Here is a 19,708-nt window from a genome sequence, read left to right as displayed (position 1 = left end):
CGTTTCCTGTAGAAATGCAACCATGACCCTTTGCTTATGCAGTGAAAACGCAATTTGCCTCCTTCGTTCCGGGATATTCAATCCTTTTACATTAAAAGTGCAAAACTTAAGCACCCCCATGATTTTCAGAAGAGAAGCCTATGTTGTTTACTATGTGACCGGAAGGGATACCCACTGGAAGGGGAGAGGACATACAGGGGGGAAGCAGGGAGGGGGAAGGGTGGGGGGAAACATACAGGGAAAAGGAAAAGAAAGATGAGAGAAAGAAGAAACTGAAACTAGCTAAAGTTAGAAAAGTAAAAGAACACATGGCTAAATATAGAACAGTGCAAGGCCAATAGCCCTGCACCACACTCGTCCGAAGAACGAGTAAGCCCTGAGGTTCGTGTAAGCCTAAACCATCTACCCCCAGCCCCTCCCACCCCCCGCCGCCCCAACATAACACAACTCAAGATATAAGGCATTCTCAGGCACCCATTAAATTGAGGGAAAAAGCAAAGCAACTAAACAATCTGCCCCATACCACTTAATAGCAGTGTGTCTGGGTACTGATATAGACTCTCAGCATCCTAAACAAGCAATTTACCACATAAGAAAAAAAAGAAAAAATGGAAAAGATCACACCAACAGTTAACCGAAATTGTGGGGACAATTAGCAAATGCAACCGATGGTTCCGTAGCAAGAAACATATCTCTCAGAATAGGGAACCGGGATAAGAGAGTCAAGTATCCATCGGAGGTTCAGCAGGGTCCGCTCTATTCTTATGACTTTTCCGTGTGGTCACCGGTGACCAATTCTCTGCAGCCGGGTCATCGAGTAGCATAGGTGGGACAGGCCATTCCGGTAAGCTAACAGTTGGTAATTCAAAAGTTCCCAGTACTTTTGGTAGATCACCCATTTGGCGAAATATAGCTGTGACGCCATCCTTATGGGCTCGAAGCTGGAAAGGAAACCCCCACCTGTACGATATTCCATTGCTTCTGAAGAGGTCCAGCAGGGGCCGTAGTGCCCGTCTGAGTTGCAGAGTGCGACTAGATAAGTCCTTCAAAAGGATCACAGAGGAGTCCTCATGTTCCACCGCGCCATGATCCCGTGCAGCAGACATGATGGCGTCTTTAACTTTATAAAAGTGCACTCTGCATATGACATCACGCGGTCTGCCATTAGGAGGGGGTTTCGGGCCCAACGCCCTATGGATGCGATCTTGCTCCACTGGACCTGCCAGGTCAGGTGGGAGTAACTTGGTAAATATTGCCTGGGCTGCAGCATCTAGGTCTGTCACCGTCTCCGCTAAGCCCTGAATCCTCAGGTTATTTCTCCGGTTGCGGTTCTCAGCATCCTCTTGGCGCCCAATAAGTTCCTCGATTTTTACTGACTGGTACTGAATGACCTCCCGGTGTGCTAATAGTTGCGACTGGAGGTTGTCATGTACCTTGTCAATGTCGTCAAACCTTGAGCCAATGTCCTGCTTCAAGGTACGCAGCTCTTTCTTGTAGGTTGCTTCAATGCGGCTGACACACTTTTCAAAGTCCTGTTTCGTAGGCAAGGACTTGATATATCTCCCCAAATCTCTCAGACTCCAATCTTCCTCCTCCGAGTCATGAAAAGCTTTTCTGCTGTCTGCGTCTCTGCTTAGAGCCGGGGATGCAGAACGCTGGCTCTCTGTTGCATGTGGTGAGGCTGCCCGCATGGTCTGCGTCGCCATCTTAGATCCCCGCCTGGCGCCTTTACCTCGCTGTGAAGCGGTGAAGAATTGCTTTATCCCCGGATTTTCGGGACCAAGAGGAGCCGCTGTCTTGCCTGAACGTCCCCTCATGAAATCAGATGGGTGAGTGCCCGGTACTTATGGTTAGAGCGGCGGGAAAGCGGTGAAGCGCCGGGAGCTCAAGAGCCGAGCTGCTCACTCTTCCATAGGCAAGCCACGCCCCTCCGTCACTTAGCAATTTTAACATGCAAGTCCTGATTCTGGTCTTCAGCTACAATATCTTCCCAAAAAAATGGTCTTTGGTCGGATCAGGGGGTGGTCTTCTCAAAGAGAGGCATTGTCCATAGGAAATAATAGTTAAAAAATCGGTCACACAAAAAAATAAATATATATATATATATATATATATATATATATATATATATATATATATCTATATATATATATATATATATCTATATATATATATATATCTATATATATATATATATCTATATATATATATATATATATATATATATATAATATACACACACACACACACACACACACACACACACACACACACACACACAGATGTAGCCAGGCTTAACATTAGTTGTAGACAGGGTTAATTTGATCCCTGACGCAGCAGTTAAGTCAATTAGACAGTTGAGTTAAATGCGTCACTGTGATCAAGTTAACCCTGGCTATATCTGCATATATAGCCACAGGAAAGCCCTATTCATTATTTATAGGTCACATAGCCTGAAGGCTTTATAAACCATGTCCTCAGGCTATGTGACCTATACATGCTTTACAGAGTTTTTCTGTAGTAATTTATATTATTAATAGCCACAGAAAATCCCTGTGCGGCATTGCCCCCTCAGCCAAGATATTTGATTAGCGGGCAGAGTTAGTTGGGGCAAGGCTAGTGGGTTGGGGCAGGGCTAGAAGGGGCGTGGTTATCAGGGGGCCCACAATTTCTAAGCAGCCCATGGTACCCTTAAAGGACAACTCCCACAAAAAATTTTTTTTGCTCATTTAACACACATTACAAAGTTATATAACTTTGTAATGTGGTTAAATACCCGGCCTGGCCCCCTTCCCCCACTTTCGGACCCCCGACCCCCCACCCCGGAAGTTAAGGAATGTATACATTACCTATTACGATCGTCACGGTCCTCTTCTCCGGGGCGGCATCTGGTGACGACGACGTCAGAGCCGAGGGGCGGTCCGGGTCTTCTTCCTCCTCGGCGTCTTCATGCAAAGTGAATGGGGATGAAAAGGCTGCTGGTGCACATGCGCACCAGCAGCCTTTTCATTGGCTGGAGCGCATCACATGGCTTCCAGCTTGCTCAGCCCTGATTGGCTGAGCTTGCTGGAAGCCATGTGATGCGCTCCAGCCAATGAAAAGGCTGCCGGTGCGCAAGCGCACTGGCAGCCTTTTCCATCCCCTGGACCCGGAAGTTGGAGACATCGCTGGATGGCGGCGACGGAGAGGCGGACGGCGGGCGAATCGAGTGGCGATCGTCACCGGAGAGATGGTGAGTATGGTGTCTGTGTGTGTCTGTGTTTTTTTTTTTTGGGGGGTCCCGCGGGAGTTGTCCTTTAATCTGCCCCTGATTACCAGAGCTGTCTGGCTGAGGCTTTGACCTCCAACCCCCTCCGCCCCTTAAAGAACACAGGAACGTTCAACGTTCCTGTGTATTTGGAAGGCTGGAGAGAGAACTGCTGGCTTTATGATAATTTGAACACTTGTTGAAGGTGGTGGGGATGAAAAGTGCACAATTTTGGGGTTATTTTATAATAAAAGTGGTAAAATTGGTTATTCTTCAGCCTAGGCAGCAGTGATGTCATCAGTGAGAATGCAGCGTAGGCAGCAGTGATGTCATCAGTGAGAAAGCAGCCTAGGCAGCAGTGATGTCATCAGTGAGAATGCAGCTAGAGAGCAGTGGTGTAATCAGTGAGAATGCAGCCTAGAGAGCAGTGGTGTCCTCAGTGAGAATGCAGCCTAGAGAGCAGTGGTGTCATCAGTGAGAATGCAGCTAGAGAGCAGTGGTGTCATCAGTGAGAATGCAGCCTAGAGAGCAGTGGTGTCCTCAGTGAGAATGCAGCCTACAGAGCAGTGGTGTCATCAGTGAGAATGCAGCCTAGAGAGCAGTGGTGTCATCAGTGAGAATGCAGCCTAGAGAGCAGTGGTGTCATCAGTGAGAATGCAGCCTAGAGAGCAGTGGTGTCATCAGTGAGAATGCAGCCTAGAGAGCAGTGGTGTCATCAGTGAGAATGCAGCCTAGGCAGCAGTTATGTCATCAGTGAGAATGCAGCCTAGAGAGCAGTGGTGTCATCAGTGAGAATGCAGCCTAGAGAGCTGGGGTGTCATCAGTAAGAATGCAGCCTAGAGAGCTGGGGTGTCATCAGTGAGAATACAGCCTACTTTCATCGACTGTCCAATCACTGAGAATGTGATCTATTTTTCATTAGAGAGCATGGCTGACATTACAGAATGTAACCTATTCATTCATTTAAAGGGAACCTGTCACCCCCCGTGCCGGGGTGACAGGCTCCCGACCCCCCGTTAGAGCCCCATATACTTACCTAATCCCGCCGGGTCCCGCTTCTGGAGGTGGTCAGGTGACTGAGATCTCAGCCGCTGCAGCCCGGCGCGCGCGCTGAGAGATGAGTCCAACACCCATAGAGAATGACAGGAGAGTCCAGTGCTCCGTCATTCTCTATGGGTGTTGGACTCATCTCTCAGCGCGCGCCGGGCTGCAGCGGCTGAGATCTCCGTCACCCGACCACCTCCAGAAGCGGGACCCGGCGGGATTAGGTAAGTATATGGGGCTCTAACGGGGGGTCGGGAGCCTGTCACCCCGGTACGGGGGGTGACAGGTTCCCTTTAAGTTGGTGCTCATCCATGTCTGCAAAAATTACAAAGCTGAGTGATAACCTTTATTAGGAATAAAATAGACTGGAGTTTTGTTAGAGTATTTGGTGGTTAGGATTACCGCCTTCATATATTGTGAAGCGTTAAAGGGGTTATCCAGCCCTTCAAAAACATGGCCACTTTTCCCCCTACTGTTGTCTCCGGTTCAGGTGCAATTTGCAATTAAGCTCCATTAACTTCAATGGAACTGAGTTTCAGAACCCCACCCAAACTGGAGACAACAGTAGGGGGAAAGTGGCCATGTTTTTGTAGCGTTTGATAACCCCTTTAAAAACTTTTAACTGTTCTTGATCCAGTTATATACAGTACCACCCTGTCTTTCCCTCTCTATTTGTTAGTTTGCTGTTGCCATTCTTAAAGTGACTGTACCACCAGGCCCAGGCTGAAGCACTGGAGGCGGGCTGAACCACCTTAGTGGGAGGAAACCCTAGCCCCTCTATGATAGGGTTCCATTGATTCTAATAGAGTCACGTCATGGAGGGGCTGGGGTTTCTTCCCACTAAGGGTGGGTCGGCCCGTCTCAAGTGCTTCAGCCTGAGCCTGATGGTACAGTCACTTTAATGGTATCTGCATTATACCCATAAGATGTAGAACCACTTTATAACTTACAACGTTATTTCTATTTATGTGATATTATTTCTATAATTACATAGGTGGTGGTTCCTTCTAGTGATACCAGAGAAACATGGAAAATTCTCCCTTTTTCCGATATTAGTTCTAATGTATTACCTTTTACTCACCTAGACTTGGGATTAGCCTTATTACTGTAGATGAAAGGATTATGTTCTATAATGCTGTAAACCCACTAATACAGTGATTTGGTGAAACTTTACCTGACTATTGACCATTAAGCATGGGTTGAGATCTGGAATCAGTCTTTAGATGTGGTGCTAATTCTTACTTGAAATTGGATTTCCCTAGAGGGATCTGTATAGATGCTGGTACAGGTAGCTGCCGCCGATCCGCACATTAGTGTAACAGTCTATTCCTCGCTTTGTCAGTGTTGCTGATTAAAACGGAAACTCTTTTAAGTGTTTGTCAGAAAACCTTAGAGTAACCTTTTGTATTTTACATTATTTCAGACCAACAAACTATAATTACTCAGCAGGAGGTGGAGACAGCGGAAGAAACTTTGACATTGCAGGGATCAGTTTTCGCCAACTCCATATTTAACCCAAATGACAGTGTATGCCATGGGAATTATGTGTAACAATTAAGGCTTTTGTACCCAGGATCTGCTGATATTGCACGGGCCGACCTAATGTCCTAGAAAGGGAAAAGTACAGCTGTCAGCATTATTTTTCTAACTAAATTGTAGCGTAAAAGTACAGTTTATTTTAATTGATTTTACTTTAAAGCACCGTTCCTTAGTTATTATAGTAAAACTTTAACACCACTAGGAAGCAACCTTAATAAGGCTCATTTTTTGAGTGGTATAAACCTTTTATAGAGCTGTATGCTGATTGGCCCTCTAGTGGCAGCAACAGACATCTGAGATTTTTAGAATTATCACCCAGATTTATCAATCTGTGTATCTGTCTGTACTAAAGAAATGGCAGCTGTTTCACATGTATTAGGAAAAGACTCCATAAATAGTTAGAGAAAAGCCTAAAGCATTCATTGGGTGGTAGAATTAAAGTGACCATACCATTGTGTTTTCTTAGATCACATGCACAATTTATTATTTTTCTATTGAGCTTCCTGATTCACAACGTGAGATTCTAAACTACAGTAATACTAAGCCTGTAATAAGCCAATGAGAGAGGTCATTGGATAAATTCACTGGAAGGGCTGCTTTTTGTTTTTTATTTTTTATTATATCCTATGTCTCTATATAGGTACAACTGGGACTTAAGTTCAATTATACTGGGACTGTAAAGTCAATTAAAATGTCAGCGTTCAGTAAACTGCTGTACCCTGCCAGTGTACTTTCTGAATCAGGTTGATAAAGCAGAATGTCAGTATAATAACTATCGATCGGTCGTCATCTATAACATGGTCTATTTTCGGCCAGTTGCCTGGCATTACCTTTGAAGATGCCTGGGGCTGTCAGGAAACAAGGTTGAATGAGTAGTCATAAGGCACAGACTGCTTGGGTAATTTCCTGAGAAGTTTGATTAGATAGAGAGCGGCCGGTTGTGGCCATTACCCTCCTGAAGCCTGTGATCACATAATCAGTGACTGCTCATAGCTTTTCTGTACTGGATAGGAAGAGGCCAGAACCCATCCTACATGTTGTGTTATGTCTGGCATGGATGGAAGTATAGAAAAATCAATGTTTTGTAGGATGTCAAATATTTTAAAAAACCTAACACTCACAATTGAGTTAATTTTGCACTGAAGCGTACTGTGCTATGGGAAGCCCTGCTACTTTCACTGTAACTTGTATGTTCACAGGTTTATAGGTCACTGCCCCCTATGAGAGCAGCAATTGTCCCTCATGCATTACTGTTTGCTGCTGGAGGACGTTGCTCCCTTCCCTAAACCCTGCCTGCCTTTGACCTGCAATTAAGAGCCACAGGCCTCTTAAAGGCAATCTGTCAGCTGCAATTCACGTTCCTAGGTGCCAGTACTGTTAGATAGCTGTTAGGTAAAGGAGAGACACAGTACCTTTCATATATCCAGCTGTTAGGTAAAGGATGTACAGAAATGTTTTTACTCTCTGGTACAGGAAGTCAAATAGGCTTTTCCAAGCTCCTGAATAGCTGCAAGCAAAATGCTTAGTCTCTCCTCCATCTCTGCTTGAATGACAGCTATAGAAGCAGGATCAGGTATGGGAGGAGGGAGCAAGGAGGTGTTATAGCCCTCAGCACTTCAGGAGCTCAGGAAAGCCTCTTCGACTCATTGTTCTATAGAATAAAACCATTTTTTTTACGTTCTGGAAGCACAGATATATGAAAGGCGCCCATGTGTCACCTTGTCCTAACAGCGTCTAATGGTGGTTTTACGATTATCGTTCGAATTTGCACAATAACGATTGCATTTGAGCGATAATTGTTCTGTGTAAACACAGCAAACGATCAAGCGACGAGCGAGAAATCGTTCAAGTTCTCAAATCATCATTGGTCGTTCGCAAAAAATTAGCAGATCGTTCCGTGTAAACAGTTTTTTACCTATTTAAGCTATGTGTGAGATAGGCTTAAACGATCGCAAAACGATTTTTCCATGCGATATATCGTTCTGTCTAAACGCTGATCGTTATGAAAAAACGCAGTTTCCCAGGACTGGATCCAGCTTTTTCCGACACCCTGGGTGGAGTGGCACGGAGCAGAAGACAGTTGAAAGGCAGACACTTGCCAATCAAACAAAACGCTTTGCTTAGACAGGTGATTTGCTCATCTCTGCATGTAACCAGTCAGTCAGACATGAGGCGTGAGGGCCCCTGTACACTTCTCTCATTAAATAATCTGGATTTTTTACACCTTCCGACATCTCTGCTAAAGACATATTAGAAATAATTGAATTCAAAGAGACTGAGAGTAGTGTGATCATTTCCTATCCAAGTTCACAATGGTCCGGTTTTTGAATAATTCATGTGTAATGTTACTAATGGTAGTGCATACTTTTGTATGTATTTTTGGTTGCACAGAGACGAATGGTCTCTTACCACTGGCCCCCTTCCTGCACCAGTTTAGACTTTAGTGGCTGAGTGACTCTCTAATGGATTTGTCTTGCTGTGCAATGTCCTGAGTTGTCTAGATTCAGCGCTGCTTATGAAATGAATGATTCATTCTTTATTTAACAAGAGTCTGGGCTCAGATGAAGGCCGTCCCTGCGGGTCAGCTTGAGATGACGCTTTCTAAAATTTCTTCATTAATGAACATTGAGGGATTTTAAAAGGAAGATGGAAAAAACAGAATGAGTAATGTTTTACAATCTGTAGGACTTGCAGGAAAGATGTTCAGAACTCATCGCTGAATACTTTTAAAGTGAAAATTTACCCCTTGTTTAAATTCCCTGATATCTTTCTTCTGTTATTAGGTCATTGCTTCTTATGGGAATGGTTATGATCATAAAACATGTTTTGGAACATTTGATTTCTTAACAAAGCAACTTTCCTGTAATCCAGCATCAAAAGAACCTTATCAATGGCAGGTTATCAGATGTTCTTGATTATCAGATGGCCATAGAAACCTATGTAAAACACTTGTAAGAGCAGAGGGTCCAAAGTAAACCTATACCATAAAGCTGTCACTTTAGATTGCTCCCAGGGCATTCCTCTCTTTATTTTATTTTTTTTCGTTCTTCTGCTTCTGGTCTTGTGATATACTCCGTAAGACAGTTTTTCACAAAGCCTTAAAAGTGATTTCCTTAAAGTTAATGTGTTAAGCAAAATTGCCACTTTCCCATTCCTTACAATAGAATTCAGTTTTCCTATTTCCTTAGGTTGAAAAATGTTTCCACCAGCCCTTGCAAGAAATCTCATGGCAAAAACCAACTAGGTGATACAATTAAGAAATATGTTGGGAGTCTGGGAATCTGGAATCCACCCCCCCCCCCCTGTTTTTCTTTCCTCCTTGCAAATTGTTGGCCAAGGATGGAAAGGGTTATTGTTTGTGTGTCACATGGATCTGTGAACCTATGGGAATCTATTCTTCTTCTCTCCTATCATCTCTCTCCTTCTATTGCACTTTTCACCCACTCACAGCGCACTTTAGATACGCTGAGGAAGGAAGTCACATGGGTAAAGGAGGTGTATGGGTTTTTTGTGTTGGACATTGTAGAGAAAGGACACAGGCTAGACAGCTCTCTACAGTGGTCCTCTCTGGGCCCTGGCCCTCTGCCAGATCCCCTCACCCTAACAAGTCAGTCTAATGCTGCGTTTACACGGAGCGATAATTTGCCCGATCGTACGATGAACGAAGTAACAGGTTTTTTTTGTTTTTATAATGATCAGCGTTTAGATGGAACGATAGGTCATACGGAAAAATTGTTTTGAGATCGCTTAAGCCTATCTCGCACGTAGGTTAAATCGGTAAACGATCTGTGAATTTTTTTTGCGAACGACGATTTAAGGACATGTTGTAAGATCAAAATGAATGATTTCTCGCTCGTCGTTTGATCATTCGCTGCGTTTACACGTATGATTATCGTTCAAATTCGATCGTTCTCGTGCAAATTCGAACGATAATCGTTCCGCATAAGCGCAGCATTAGTCTGAACCCCGTATGGGTAGGACGCAAGACAAGACACAGCTAACAGTTTCTCAACTTATGCTACATAACACTTTGCAGTGTTAGCACCCTTACAGGAGAGGACAAGTCAGAGACAACCTCAATCCACATCGTGGACTAAGAGAGTCACAGTGCAGGACAGTATCCACAAACAGCAGTGCGCTAGGAACTGATCCGAATAGAGCAAAGTTGCTAAGAGCCTAGGAACTCTATTTCGCAGCGCGGTTGTCAGCAGGAAATCCTCAGAATTCCGCTCACCCCAGGTAGCTAGGTCTGGGCCCTGTGTCACCCTCTAGGACAGGTCCCCCAAATCTAGTGGGCATAAGGTGGTGTGAAGACCCAAAGGTTAATACATGGCCACAGGTATTCTCCTCTTTTAAGTATTCTTCTACCTCATCCTCCAACATCCCTGCAGAGCACAGTACTGCTGGGGTTGAGACTCTCACGACATCCTCCTCTCTGCTACCCTGATTCTTTGTATTTCTCTCCACGCTACTCAGTCAGCACGTCTGTACTCTCTACTGTATTCCTATCACAGATCTGGTCGCTGTATTGTCAAGTGTTTTATCAATTGCTTTATCAAGGGAACTATCAAGAGTATATCACCACCTAGCAAGTGACCGGCCGCTCCTCCCGACACAATATCCCAGGGGGTCACCACACATGTGCCTTTTCCTTCAAACTGCATCCGGCTTACATCATCCTTGTCACGAATTGGAATAGTTTATATTGGCAAGACATCATAATTACGTAGCTCCTTTCTGTCAACCATGATATCCAATATAAAGATGGCAGGAGTGAAGCTGGACTGTTCACGTCTAAAAAGAAAGATGGGGGGCATGGGAGGTAATAAGACAATGTTCTTCATGGTTAGTAGGGTTAGGGGTTGTGGGCTTTGTTTTATGCATCTGCTCAAGAGTTATCACCATCTTGAAGACAGGGGACAAGAATTAAAGAATTAGCATTGGCTCAAGCATTTGATATACTGTGTGAGTGCCTCAGCTATCTAATGAATCGATCAGGGTTTCTGTTGTCTGTGCTTCTTTATGCACATCACGTCTCCATTAGAGCAGAAACAGCAGCATCATTAGTACAGGAGATTAACGCTGCAATCAGTTAGGGCACAGAGAGCCTCTTCAGAGATTTGTCATAGACACTGTAATGGTTTTTTGTAAGTTCAATCCTTCTAGGGGTCTAGACCTTACAGTAGACCTCTAGCTCTTAACCTTTTGCTAAATAGGGACCAATGACACAAAATTATTCCTTGCTGGCACGATAGAAGATTTCCTGCAGTTCATTTACAGCAATTGCTTAATGGAGATATCCAGTTGTGAGCGTAAATTGCGTAAAATAACTCCATTTTGATAACGCTTACAGTATGATTGGTGGCTCTAACTTAGCATTGACTACTGGGGTCTGAGGTAGTCTAAAATCTACTTCCTGCCTTAATCAGGCCACAAACTGTTATGTTGTCTGCATCTTTAGCTCTTATTCATGCATTCAGTAATTTTTTTTATTTTTAGGAACGAAGTTAAATGGGGAGTGTAAATTAACAGGCCAAGTTTTCAACATATCATCTTTTCTCAACTGCAACACCTCTTATGTTGTTTATCTTGCCTGGTGCTCTGATTGCAACATACAATATGTTGGCAGCACAAAAAGGAAACTAAAACAAAGGATTGCTGAGCATATTGCTGATGCATCAGCCGCATCACGTTTTAACTCCCGCAAAGCCATGTCAGGGTTAACTCGACACTTTTTTGATGTCCACCAGGGGGAGTGCTGCTCTCTTCGAGTCATCCCTATAGAACGAGTGTTTAAACCAAAACGAGGAGGAGATTGGGTCCGCCTCCTATGCAAGCGAGAGGCTTTTTGGATTCTCCGCTTAGAAACCAGGACACCCAAAGGTTTAAACTTCAAAACGGACCTATCATATCTATACTGATGATTGATGATCTTTTTTTTTTTGTGTGTTTTTGGGGTTTTTTTTGTTTTTTTTAAACGTGTTTTTTTTCTTTCATGTTTCTCTCATCTGTCTGATATGCATTGTGCACACTAGTAGTCATGTGTTATGTCCAGCATTTAGCAATGGTGTCTAATCACATACGTAAACACACCCACCCACGGGGCGTTCCCTTCCCCACTGCATCTAAATGTTTGGCATATATACCTGTGATTCTGTGAAAGTCTGTACTGCCGTGATCAAGGGGGTGTGTTTCCCCGAAACATGTAGGCCTACGTTTTTATCTTTTGTAACTTTTTATATGCCTCATAATAAAGACAACAAAACTTTCTTTGGACGCTGTGGATCTTCTCCTCCTTCTTACTATTATCACCGGGTGTGGCCCGCTACTACTCCACTTGCTCCACCATCACACAACAAACCACCTATGGTGAGCTGAGTTTTTTCTTTGTTCATGAGTGTAAATTAACTCCTTCAGGACCAAGGATGTAATAGTACATCACTGCATCCCTAAGTGTTCACAGAGAGGGCTTACAAGGTGATCCCTCTCTGTACGGCACTGCTATTAGAAGCAATTGACTGTGGCTCATAGCTGGCACAAACCAGATTGGCATGAAACCGACCTATCATACTTGCTGGGTCGGCCCTCAGCGATATAATGGCACTGATCCGGATAAGTACTCCGTTACTATGTGCTTCAGCAGCCTTAGCAATTCAGCACCAGTTACATAGATCAGTGCAGTACCTGTAAAATAAAAAAATAAAAAAAAAGGTTTCTAAAATATAAATGATTGCATTCCATAATAAAAGTTTATAATATTTATAAAGTTAAAATATTTGCTATCTCTGCATGTGCTATGGCCTAATTTATTAAATTATCACATTTCTGATCTCGCATGGTAAACAAACTAAACACAAAAACCCAGCAAAGTGAGACTGTTGGTCACATCACATACAGAAAAATTTGAATAAAAAGTGAACAAAAACTTGCATATACACAAGTACCGATAAAAGGTACAGATTGTGGTGCAAAAAATGACACCTCAAATAGCCCCCGATTTAGCAGATTATCGCAGAAGAAATGTTTATCGACTGATCGTTGTATTTTAAACATGTTTAAAAATCATTGTCTGCCGGCCGCGCATCACTATGTGTAATAGTGATGTCTGGCCAATGGCTCAAGATGTGTAAAGAAAATTATAAACTTTACACGTATCTGTCAAGACCCTGGTGTCGCAACACAAATGACCTATCTTAGGGTCCACTAACACAGAAAGATTATCTGACAGATTATCTACCAAAGATTTGACGCCAAAGCCAGGAATGGATTTGAAAAGAGGAGAAATCTCAGGCTTTTCTTATGGCCTGTTCTCTGTTTATAGTCTGTCAGATCATTTCCTGTGTAAATATGGACCCTTACCTATGCTGATGACTTGACCTCCTCCTGCACATAATTTATCATAATTTATCACCTGGAAGGAGCAGGTGTAGATTTTTGCGCAAGCCCTGCAACAGGAGCAGGACCGCCCAACTTTACTAAGAGGCGTGCACCTCTTTCTAAATATAACCCTTCAAACATGGAGAAGGTGCTTTATTATGAATACACCAGTGTTAATAAATGTCTCCTGAAATATATAAAGAAAAAAAAGCATTTAAATTCTTTGTTAGGCAATGTGTGGACAACAACTGGTACCCAAAAACAACGGCCATCGATGCGTTGGAAATTGCATTAAAAGCAATGCACAATCACTAGAAATAATAACAGGTCAAATGTTTCAACTGCCGAAGCAAACTTTGCCCGTTGTTCAATACATTGTGTAAACAACGGCCATTGTTTGCATTGTCTTTAGTGCCACACTTTTCACGTTGAAAAGAATCACTTGTGTTAATTGAAAACAACGGCCGTTCTTATGATAAAATGTACGATGTGTGAACATAGCCTAAAGAAAGATTTGGAATTAAATTGAGATCCTGCTGCTGTCTAAGAATGAAAAAAAACAGGTTAAAGATTCGTTATCATACATTTCCATTGTTGCTGTGTTTTTTTTTGTTTTTTTTTAAATGTGTTAGTGTTATGTATTTCATGAAAGCGCAACAGCATGGTAGTATAGGAAAACAGTAAAAAAAAAAAAAAAAAAAAAAAAATTACACCATATTTTTCCAATTAAATTCTAGTCAAGTGATTATTTCAGACATTCAACGGTATAAGCCTGACAAAACCATGATGGTAACAGACCCTAAATGTCTTAACTCTTCACTGGAGATTTTTTTTTTACCAAATTGAAAGTGAATCTGTCACCCCCAAAATAGTAAACTACTGACAATGTAATATGCAGGCCTAGAGTGTTATGCACTAAGCCCACAACACCTCTGTCCTGAAATTACCATAAAAATATGTAAGATCATTTTAACAATGCCTTTTCCCTAGGTATTACCAGCCAGGGAAACAACGAGGAAGTGAAGCAAGAATCCTCTTCTAACCATCAGCCATTGCCAGAGCTTGAGGAATGTTGTCCACTGAAAGCAAGAAGATTGTCAGTCACTCGCTCCTGCTCACCTGTTTTCCCTCTCTCTTCGGAGTCTAGAGCCAGGTAGGAGACTAAGCAGTCTGTGTTACAAACCCCAGTTTTGGCAAACAGTTGATGAATGGTCGAAGTAGAATTTCCTTATGCTGGTCTCCAAATAGAGACATCCCCTCAATGCAGAAATATGATGACCGTAACATAACAAAATTAAGAACAGATTGTACTGCAAAAAGTATTGTTCCCTTTCTGTTAGAGATGTAGGTACTGATAGTACTGGCTCCCTGTCTTATGCAGGAAATGATCTCCACAATCAAACTACTGCTTGCATGTCTCTGTGAGTGATATAGTTAGTACTGCCTTCCTGTCCACTCTTTGTATGGGGAGTCATACTGGATCCCCTCTCATTCATTCAAACAATGCTAAGCAATGAAAATATAATCTTCCTGAAATGGAAGTTTAGAAGAAAAAAAAAAGTCTGCCTGGTTCTGAAATTAAAGTGAATGTTAGCCCTAATTCAGGTATGAAACAGCTGACACTATTATATAGCTGTTAGGTCAGGTAAACAGCTGGCAGCTTTCATATATCCATCTTTGCCTCCAGAATGCAGAGTCAGAGGCTTTTCCAAGCTCCTGAATAACGACAAGCTGGAATACCTCCCACCTGCTTTATTGACACCTGGAAGCTGAATCCCAAGCAGGGGCAGGTATGGTATGGGAGGGGCACGGAGGAGTGGTTACAGCCCTCAGCACCTTGGACCTTAGGAAAACTTTTTTGACTTTCATACTATAGAATAAAAGCATTTTTCTATGTTCTGGAATCACAGACTGATAGATGAAAGGTACCATGCGTCTACCTTATCTAAAAGCTATCTAACAGAATTTGCAGTTTGGAACATGACTTGCAGCTGACAGATTCCCTTTAAAGTCAAAGCATTTTACTATACTGTAACTAAAAATATAGAATATTGGATGTCCCCATGCTACTAAGAACTTGTAGAATAATGGGGGATGTTTTCTTTAATTTAAGTCAAATTAAAAGTGTGTACAGAACAGAGGGGTCCTGCTGAGTGTAATTGTTTTCTGGTTATTATGCTGTAAACAATTGGAAAGAAATCCACAACCATGGGAAGAGAATCTTCTGGGATTATTGTGAACTGTATAGACCTATTGGAACAGAATTATGTTTTTATAATAAATGGTTTTAAAATAGGCCCTTTTAGGGCATGTTAGAAGAGCTCCCACCACAGTTTTCCTGTTAAAGCTTGTGGTTTTATTCAATACATCTCTCATTACTAGAAAACCACATTTTTGTCCATTTTAAAGCGGTAGTAGAGATATACAGACATGTACAACATTGCTGTATATGCACTGACGTCCTTGCTGAATGGGGGTCCCCGCAGTGGTTCTCTCAAAATCAGAAGACTATCTGGAATCCACAACATAATATAGATCCACTAGATTACGGTCTTTTTCCGGAAGGGCAAGCTGCAAATCTATGATTCATATTCTTCTTAATATGCAAAAACTCAAAATTTTGACCTTTACTTATTATGCCTAGATCATGAATGTACAGAGCTTAATATATCCTCTGTTCAATGTAATTAAGTTATGAGGTCTCCTTACGTGGGGGTGGTTAAACGTTATTCTGGTGTTCAATGAAAGAACAGCAAATAGTGTAACTGAAAAGAATTATGTGGTTTAATGTCCAGGGTATCTTATAGCTAAGGAAACATTTATATAAAATGAATACGGTTTGATAGATGGTTGTCCAGTTTTAGAACGCAAGCTGTAGAGAAAGGGGGAACTTTTGCATCTGATCATTATCAGGGCTGTGGAGTCTGTAAACCACAGCTCCGACTCCTGAATTTTATCAGGACCAACTCCGACCCCAGCTCCTTCATAAATGGCCAGACAGACGCCAGGGGAGTTATTATCGCACTGGTGTACAGAAGGTCTGGCTCAGAAGCTTCTGTGTAATGTCCTACATGATCCTGGGGTGACCTCTGAGGGAATAAGGAAAGATATATAGCAGATTGTCCTATGTTTGTGCAATGGATTCAGCCAGTCTCCAGCCTCCATGTACTAAGCAACTCGGAACTAGACTAGATGGAGCAGGTGGTCTTTCATGCTGACAATCTTCTATGATTCTAACTAATATTCACCATACACAAAGAAACACTGCTAGCAATGCCAGATACCGGTGATATAGATGTCAGCCATAGTGATTTTGGGGTCAGCCATAAGCCCAGATTTATCAGCTCTCTTTCAGCAGCCATGCTCCTGAATCATCACAGCCCCACAGGAACTACCCACTCAGCCAGTCATTGACTACAGCTGTGTCCCGCATCACTCACTCACTTTATTATGATCCCAACCCCCTGTGTCCCCTAACATTTTCACTAAATTTCACTGATGCCCAGAATACCTATTTAATTTCTGCCTCTAGCACACACGCAGCCTGCTGTAGCCATAATACACACCCATAGCCTGCTGTATCCATAGCACACACACAGCCTGCTGCAGCCAGCACGCACGCACGCCCACACACACACACACACACAGCCTGCTGCAGCCATAACGCGCGCACGCACACACACACGCACACACAGCCTGCTGCAGCCGTAGCACACTGAATAAAAACACACAATCTTCTCTCACCACAAAACACCACATTGAGGACAGAAGTTACTGCTACACTACTTATGGCTTCTCCTCCTCTATATTACACAGGATATCTTCATAATATACTGCTGCTCATATGCAGTCTTCCAGCGTCCAGGAAGAGAACAGCACAGCACAGATTCCCCCCCACAAACACACAATGGACTCTTCCAGCTCAGAAACAAGCTGCCAAATAGAGACCAGATTACTGGTATATGGAGGAAACTAAATGCATGTGAGAGAGGGTTTTTCTGGTTGCTGTAAATAAAAGGCATAGATTGATAGAACATAAAGTATATTAATGAGGAACATTTATAAAATCCATATGAAAACTAAATTATAAAATTTTGAAAGATTTTGTTTATAGCTGGAGTTTTACATATTTTCTGACTCCAGCCCAAACTAGCTCCGACTCCACAGTCCTGATCATTATGCCACCATCATTCCCTTACCTTCAGTTTTTAATTGGAAAGGTAGGCATGTGAAATAAGATTGACTAAGAGTTTTGCCAGAAAAACAGTGGTTTGCTTTATGCTAAAGTAACTTTATTCATTCTCATTTTACAACAGCGATAAAACAAAATGACCATAACATCCAGCTAAACACTAGCACTAGCACCAACATTCAGACTTTTAAGATGGGCAATATTTAATCTTCATAGAGGAAGCAAGTGCCTTGCCATGACCATATGTCAGCTACACAGTGGCCTGTATTGCAGTTCCTGGGCGAATAATCTGACAAGAAGTTTAAATATTAGGTAAAGATGGTTATACCTTACAGTAGTTATATCATTCCTTATACAGTACAATGCCTATTCATCTGTCCTAGTGGTTTATGGGTGTCAAACTTGGTAACAAGGTGTTTATATAGCACCTTTATTAACCAGTGCAACAGTAAACCCCTCTCCCTCACAAGCCATTTAGATTAGTATAGTAGTTCTATAAATTGCCCCCTAAAGCAGTGCCAGTCTATCTAAGCCAGTGCACTTTCACCAGCACTATGTCATGGCATAGCAGAGAGAAGTTAGTGCTGTCCTGTGATTGGTCAGACAAGTAACAAAAGGAATAACAAGAAAGTCCAACAGCAACCAATCTTCTAAAGAGCCTCCAGACCTTTATTATGCTCACAAGCAATACAACGTTTCGACTCGCGATGAGTCTTTGTCAAGTACTTGTCATACTTGACAAAGACTCATCGCGAGTCGAAACGTCGTATTGCTTGTGAGCATAATAAAGGTCTGAAGGCTCTTTAGAAGTTTGGTTGCTGTTGGACTTTCTTGTTATTCCTGCTTATACACCCACCTACTGAGATAGTGGGCTCCAGCGTGGATCCACATATCGTGCCTATTGAGAGGGACCGTCTAGTGCTGCTGGATCTCCATTGATTGCTAAGTAACAAAAGGAAGTCTCTGTGTGAGTACTGCTGGCAGAGTCCAGCTCTGGTGCCACTCCCTGAAATAGAAGGAATAAGTTGTGCATTATGGAGGGGACACTAAGGGGCTCAATGACAGCAGGGAGAGCACTAAAATCACCTCATCACCACTGCACAAAACAGTGCAGGTTGTTTAAAAATCTTTGAAAATTAAAACTTGCGAGAAGGAAAAGGGTACATAAGATCTAAACCTTCCTACAGAGGAAAGAAACGAGACACAAGAACAAGGTGATTACTTGGGGAAGATTAGAAGCGGTGTCAGAAAAGATTATTTTACCAAAAGAGTAGTAGATGCTTGAAATAAACTTCCATAAAATATATTTCTCCTTAGTCACGTTAAAATCCACTTATTTTTTTTTTCTCTCCATATAATTTCCTTTTTATGTTAGGACACACTTATAAGGATGAGCTAAATGGACCATATAGTTCATTTTTTGCTGTCAATCTTCTCTGTTTCTATGAATCTTCATGAATCTTAGGGTCACAAGGAGTAAGGCCAACGATGGTCGTCATGGTATTTCAATGGCTTACACATAGCCGTGTAATGAGAGCAAATCCAGTCAACCTCTCTGTCTTCTCATCTTGTCTGAGGAAGAATTCAGATTGAAATTTTCCAGTTTGAATTCAACCTCCCACAGATCCAATGCTTAATCTTTTATTAAGCAGCTGCATTAAAGGCAAACCTATGTTGAAGGGCAGCGAAAGGGAAATGTAATTTCACATTGGATTATTAAATTAAAGATTGGAGCTCGACTTGGCTCAATTGAAGATGTTTCCTCCATGTCTCTGGAGAACGCTGTGCATGCTGCCAATCCTCCTGTTTATTTCATGTCCCTGACTCTCTCAAACATGGTATTTCAATTTTTTTTCTATTTAGGTATACTTTTCGCAGCAGGTCAATCCTGAATTGTTTTAAGTATTTCACTTATTTATTATGTATTTCAAACTTAGATCTTTTAATATTTGCATGAAGCTAAATTTAAACACTCTAGAAATTACAGTATAGAACATGTGGGTGGAAAACCCCATTGATATGCTTTATTCACCTCCAGTTAAAATAGGATGCTGATGTATAATTGCACATATTAGAATAGGCAGCATTGACTCTAATGGCCTGAACATGGTCAACTAGTGACTGTCTAGATCAGGGGTGGGGAACCTCCGGCCCGCGGGCCGCATCCGGCCCCTGAGACCTCCCGATGCGGCCCGCAGCTCCCCTGTAATGCGCGCTGCTCTGGAGGAGGAAGGAGCCGGCGCACACAGCATCCTCCTGTGTCTATGCCGGCTTCTTCCCCAGCAGAGCAGCGCGTCTTCAGTCTCCTG

General features: G+C 42.5%; 1 protein-coding gene across 2 annotated transcripts in view; it reads left to right on the top strand.

Annotated features, from left to right (window-relative positions):
• Positions 1 to 19,708, top strand: part of RAD18 (RAD18 E3 ubiquitin protein ligase) — a 305,725-nt gene that overhangs the window by 168,680 nt on the left and 117,337 nt on the right. For both annotated transcript variants that reach the window (XM_069968715.1, XM_069968716.1), the window contains one exon: positions 14,198 to 14,360. In XM_069968715.1, the coding sequence (XP_069824816.1) occupies positions 14,198 to 14,360 (163 nt within the window). The remainder of the gene's footprint in view (positions 1 to 14,197; positions 14,361 to 19,708) is intronic.

The sequence above is a fragment of the Dendropsophus ebraccatus genome, chromosome 4 (assembly GCF_027789765.1).
Source record: "Dendropsophus ebraccatus isolate aDenEbr1 chromosome 4, aDenEbr1.pat, whole genome shotgun sequence".
NCBI lineage: Eukaryota > Metazoa > Chordata > Amphibia > Anura > Hylidae > Dendropsophus > Dendropsophus ebraccatus.
Note: the sequence above shows the minus strand (reverse complement) of the source record. Positions and strands in the feature narration are given on the sequence as shown.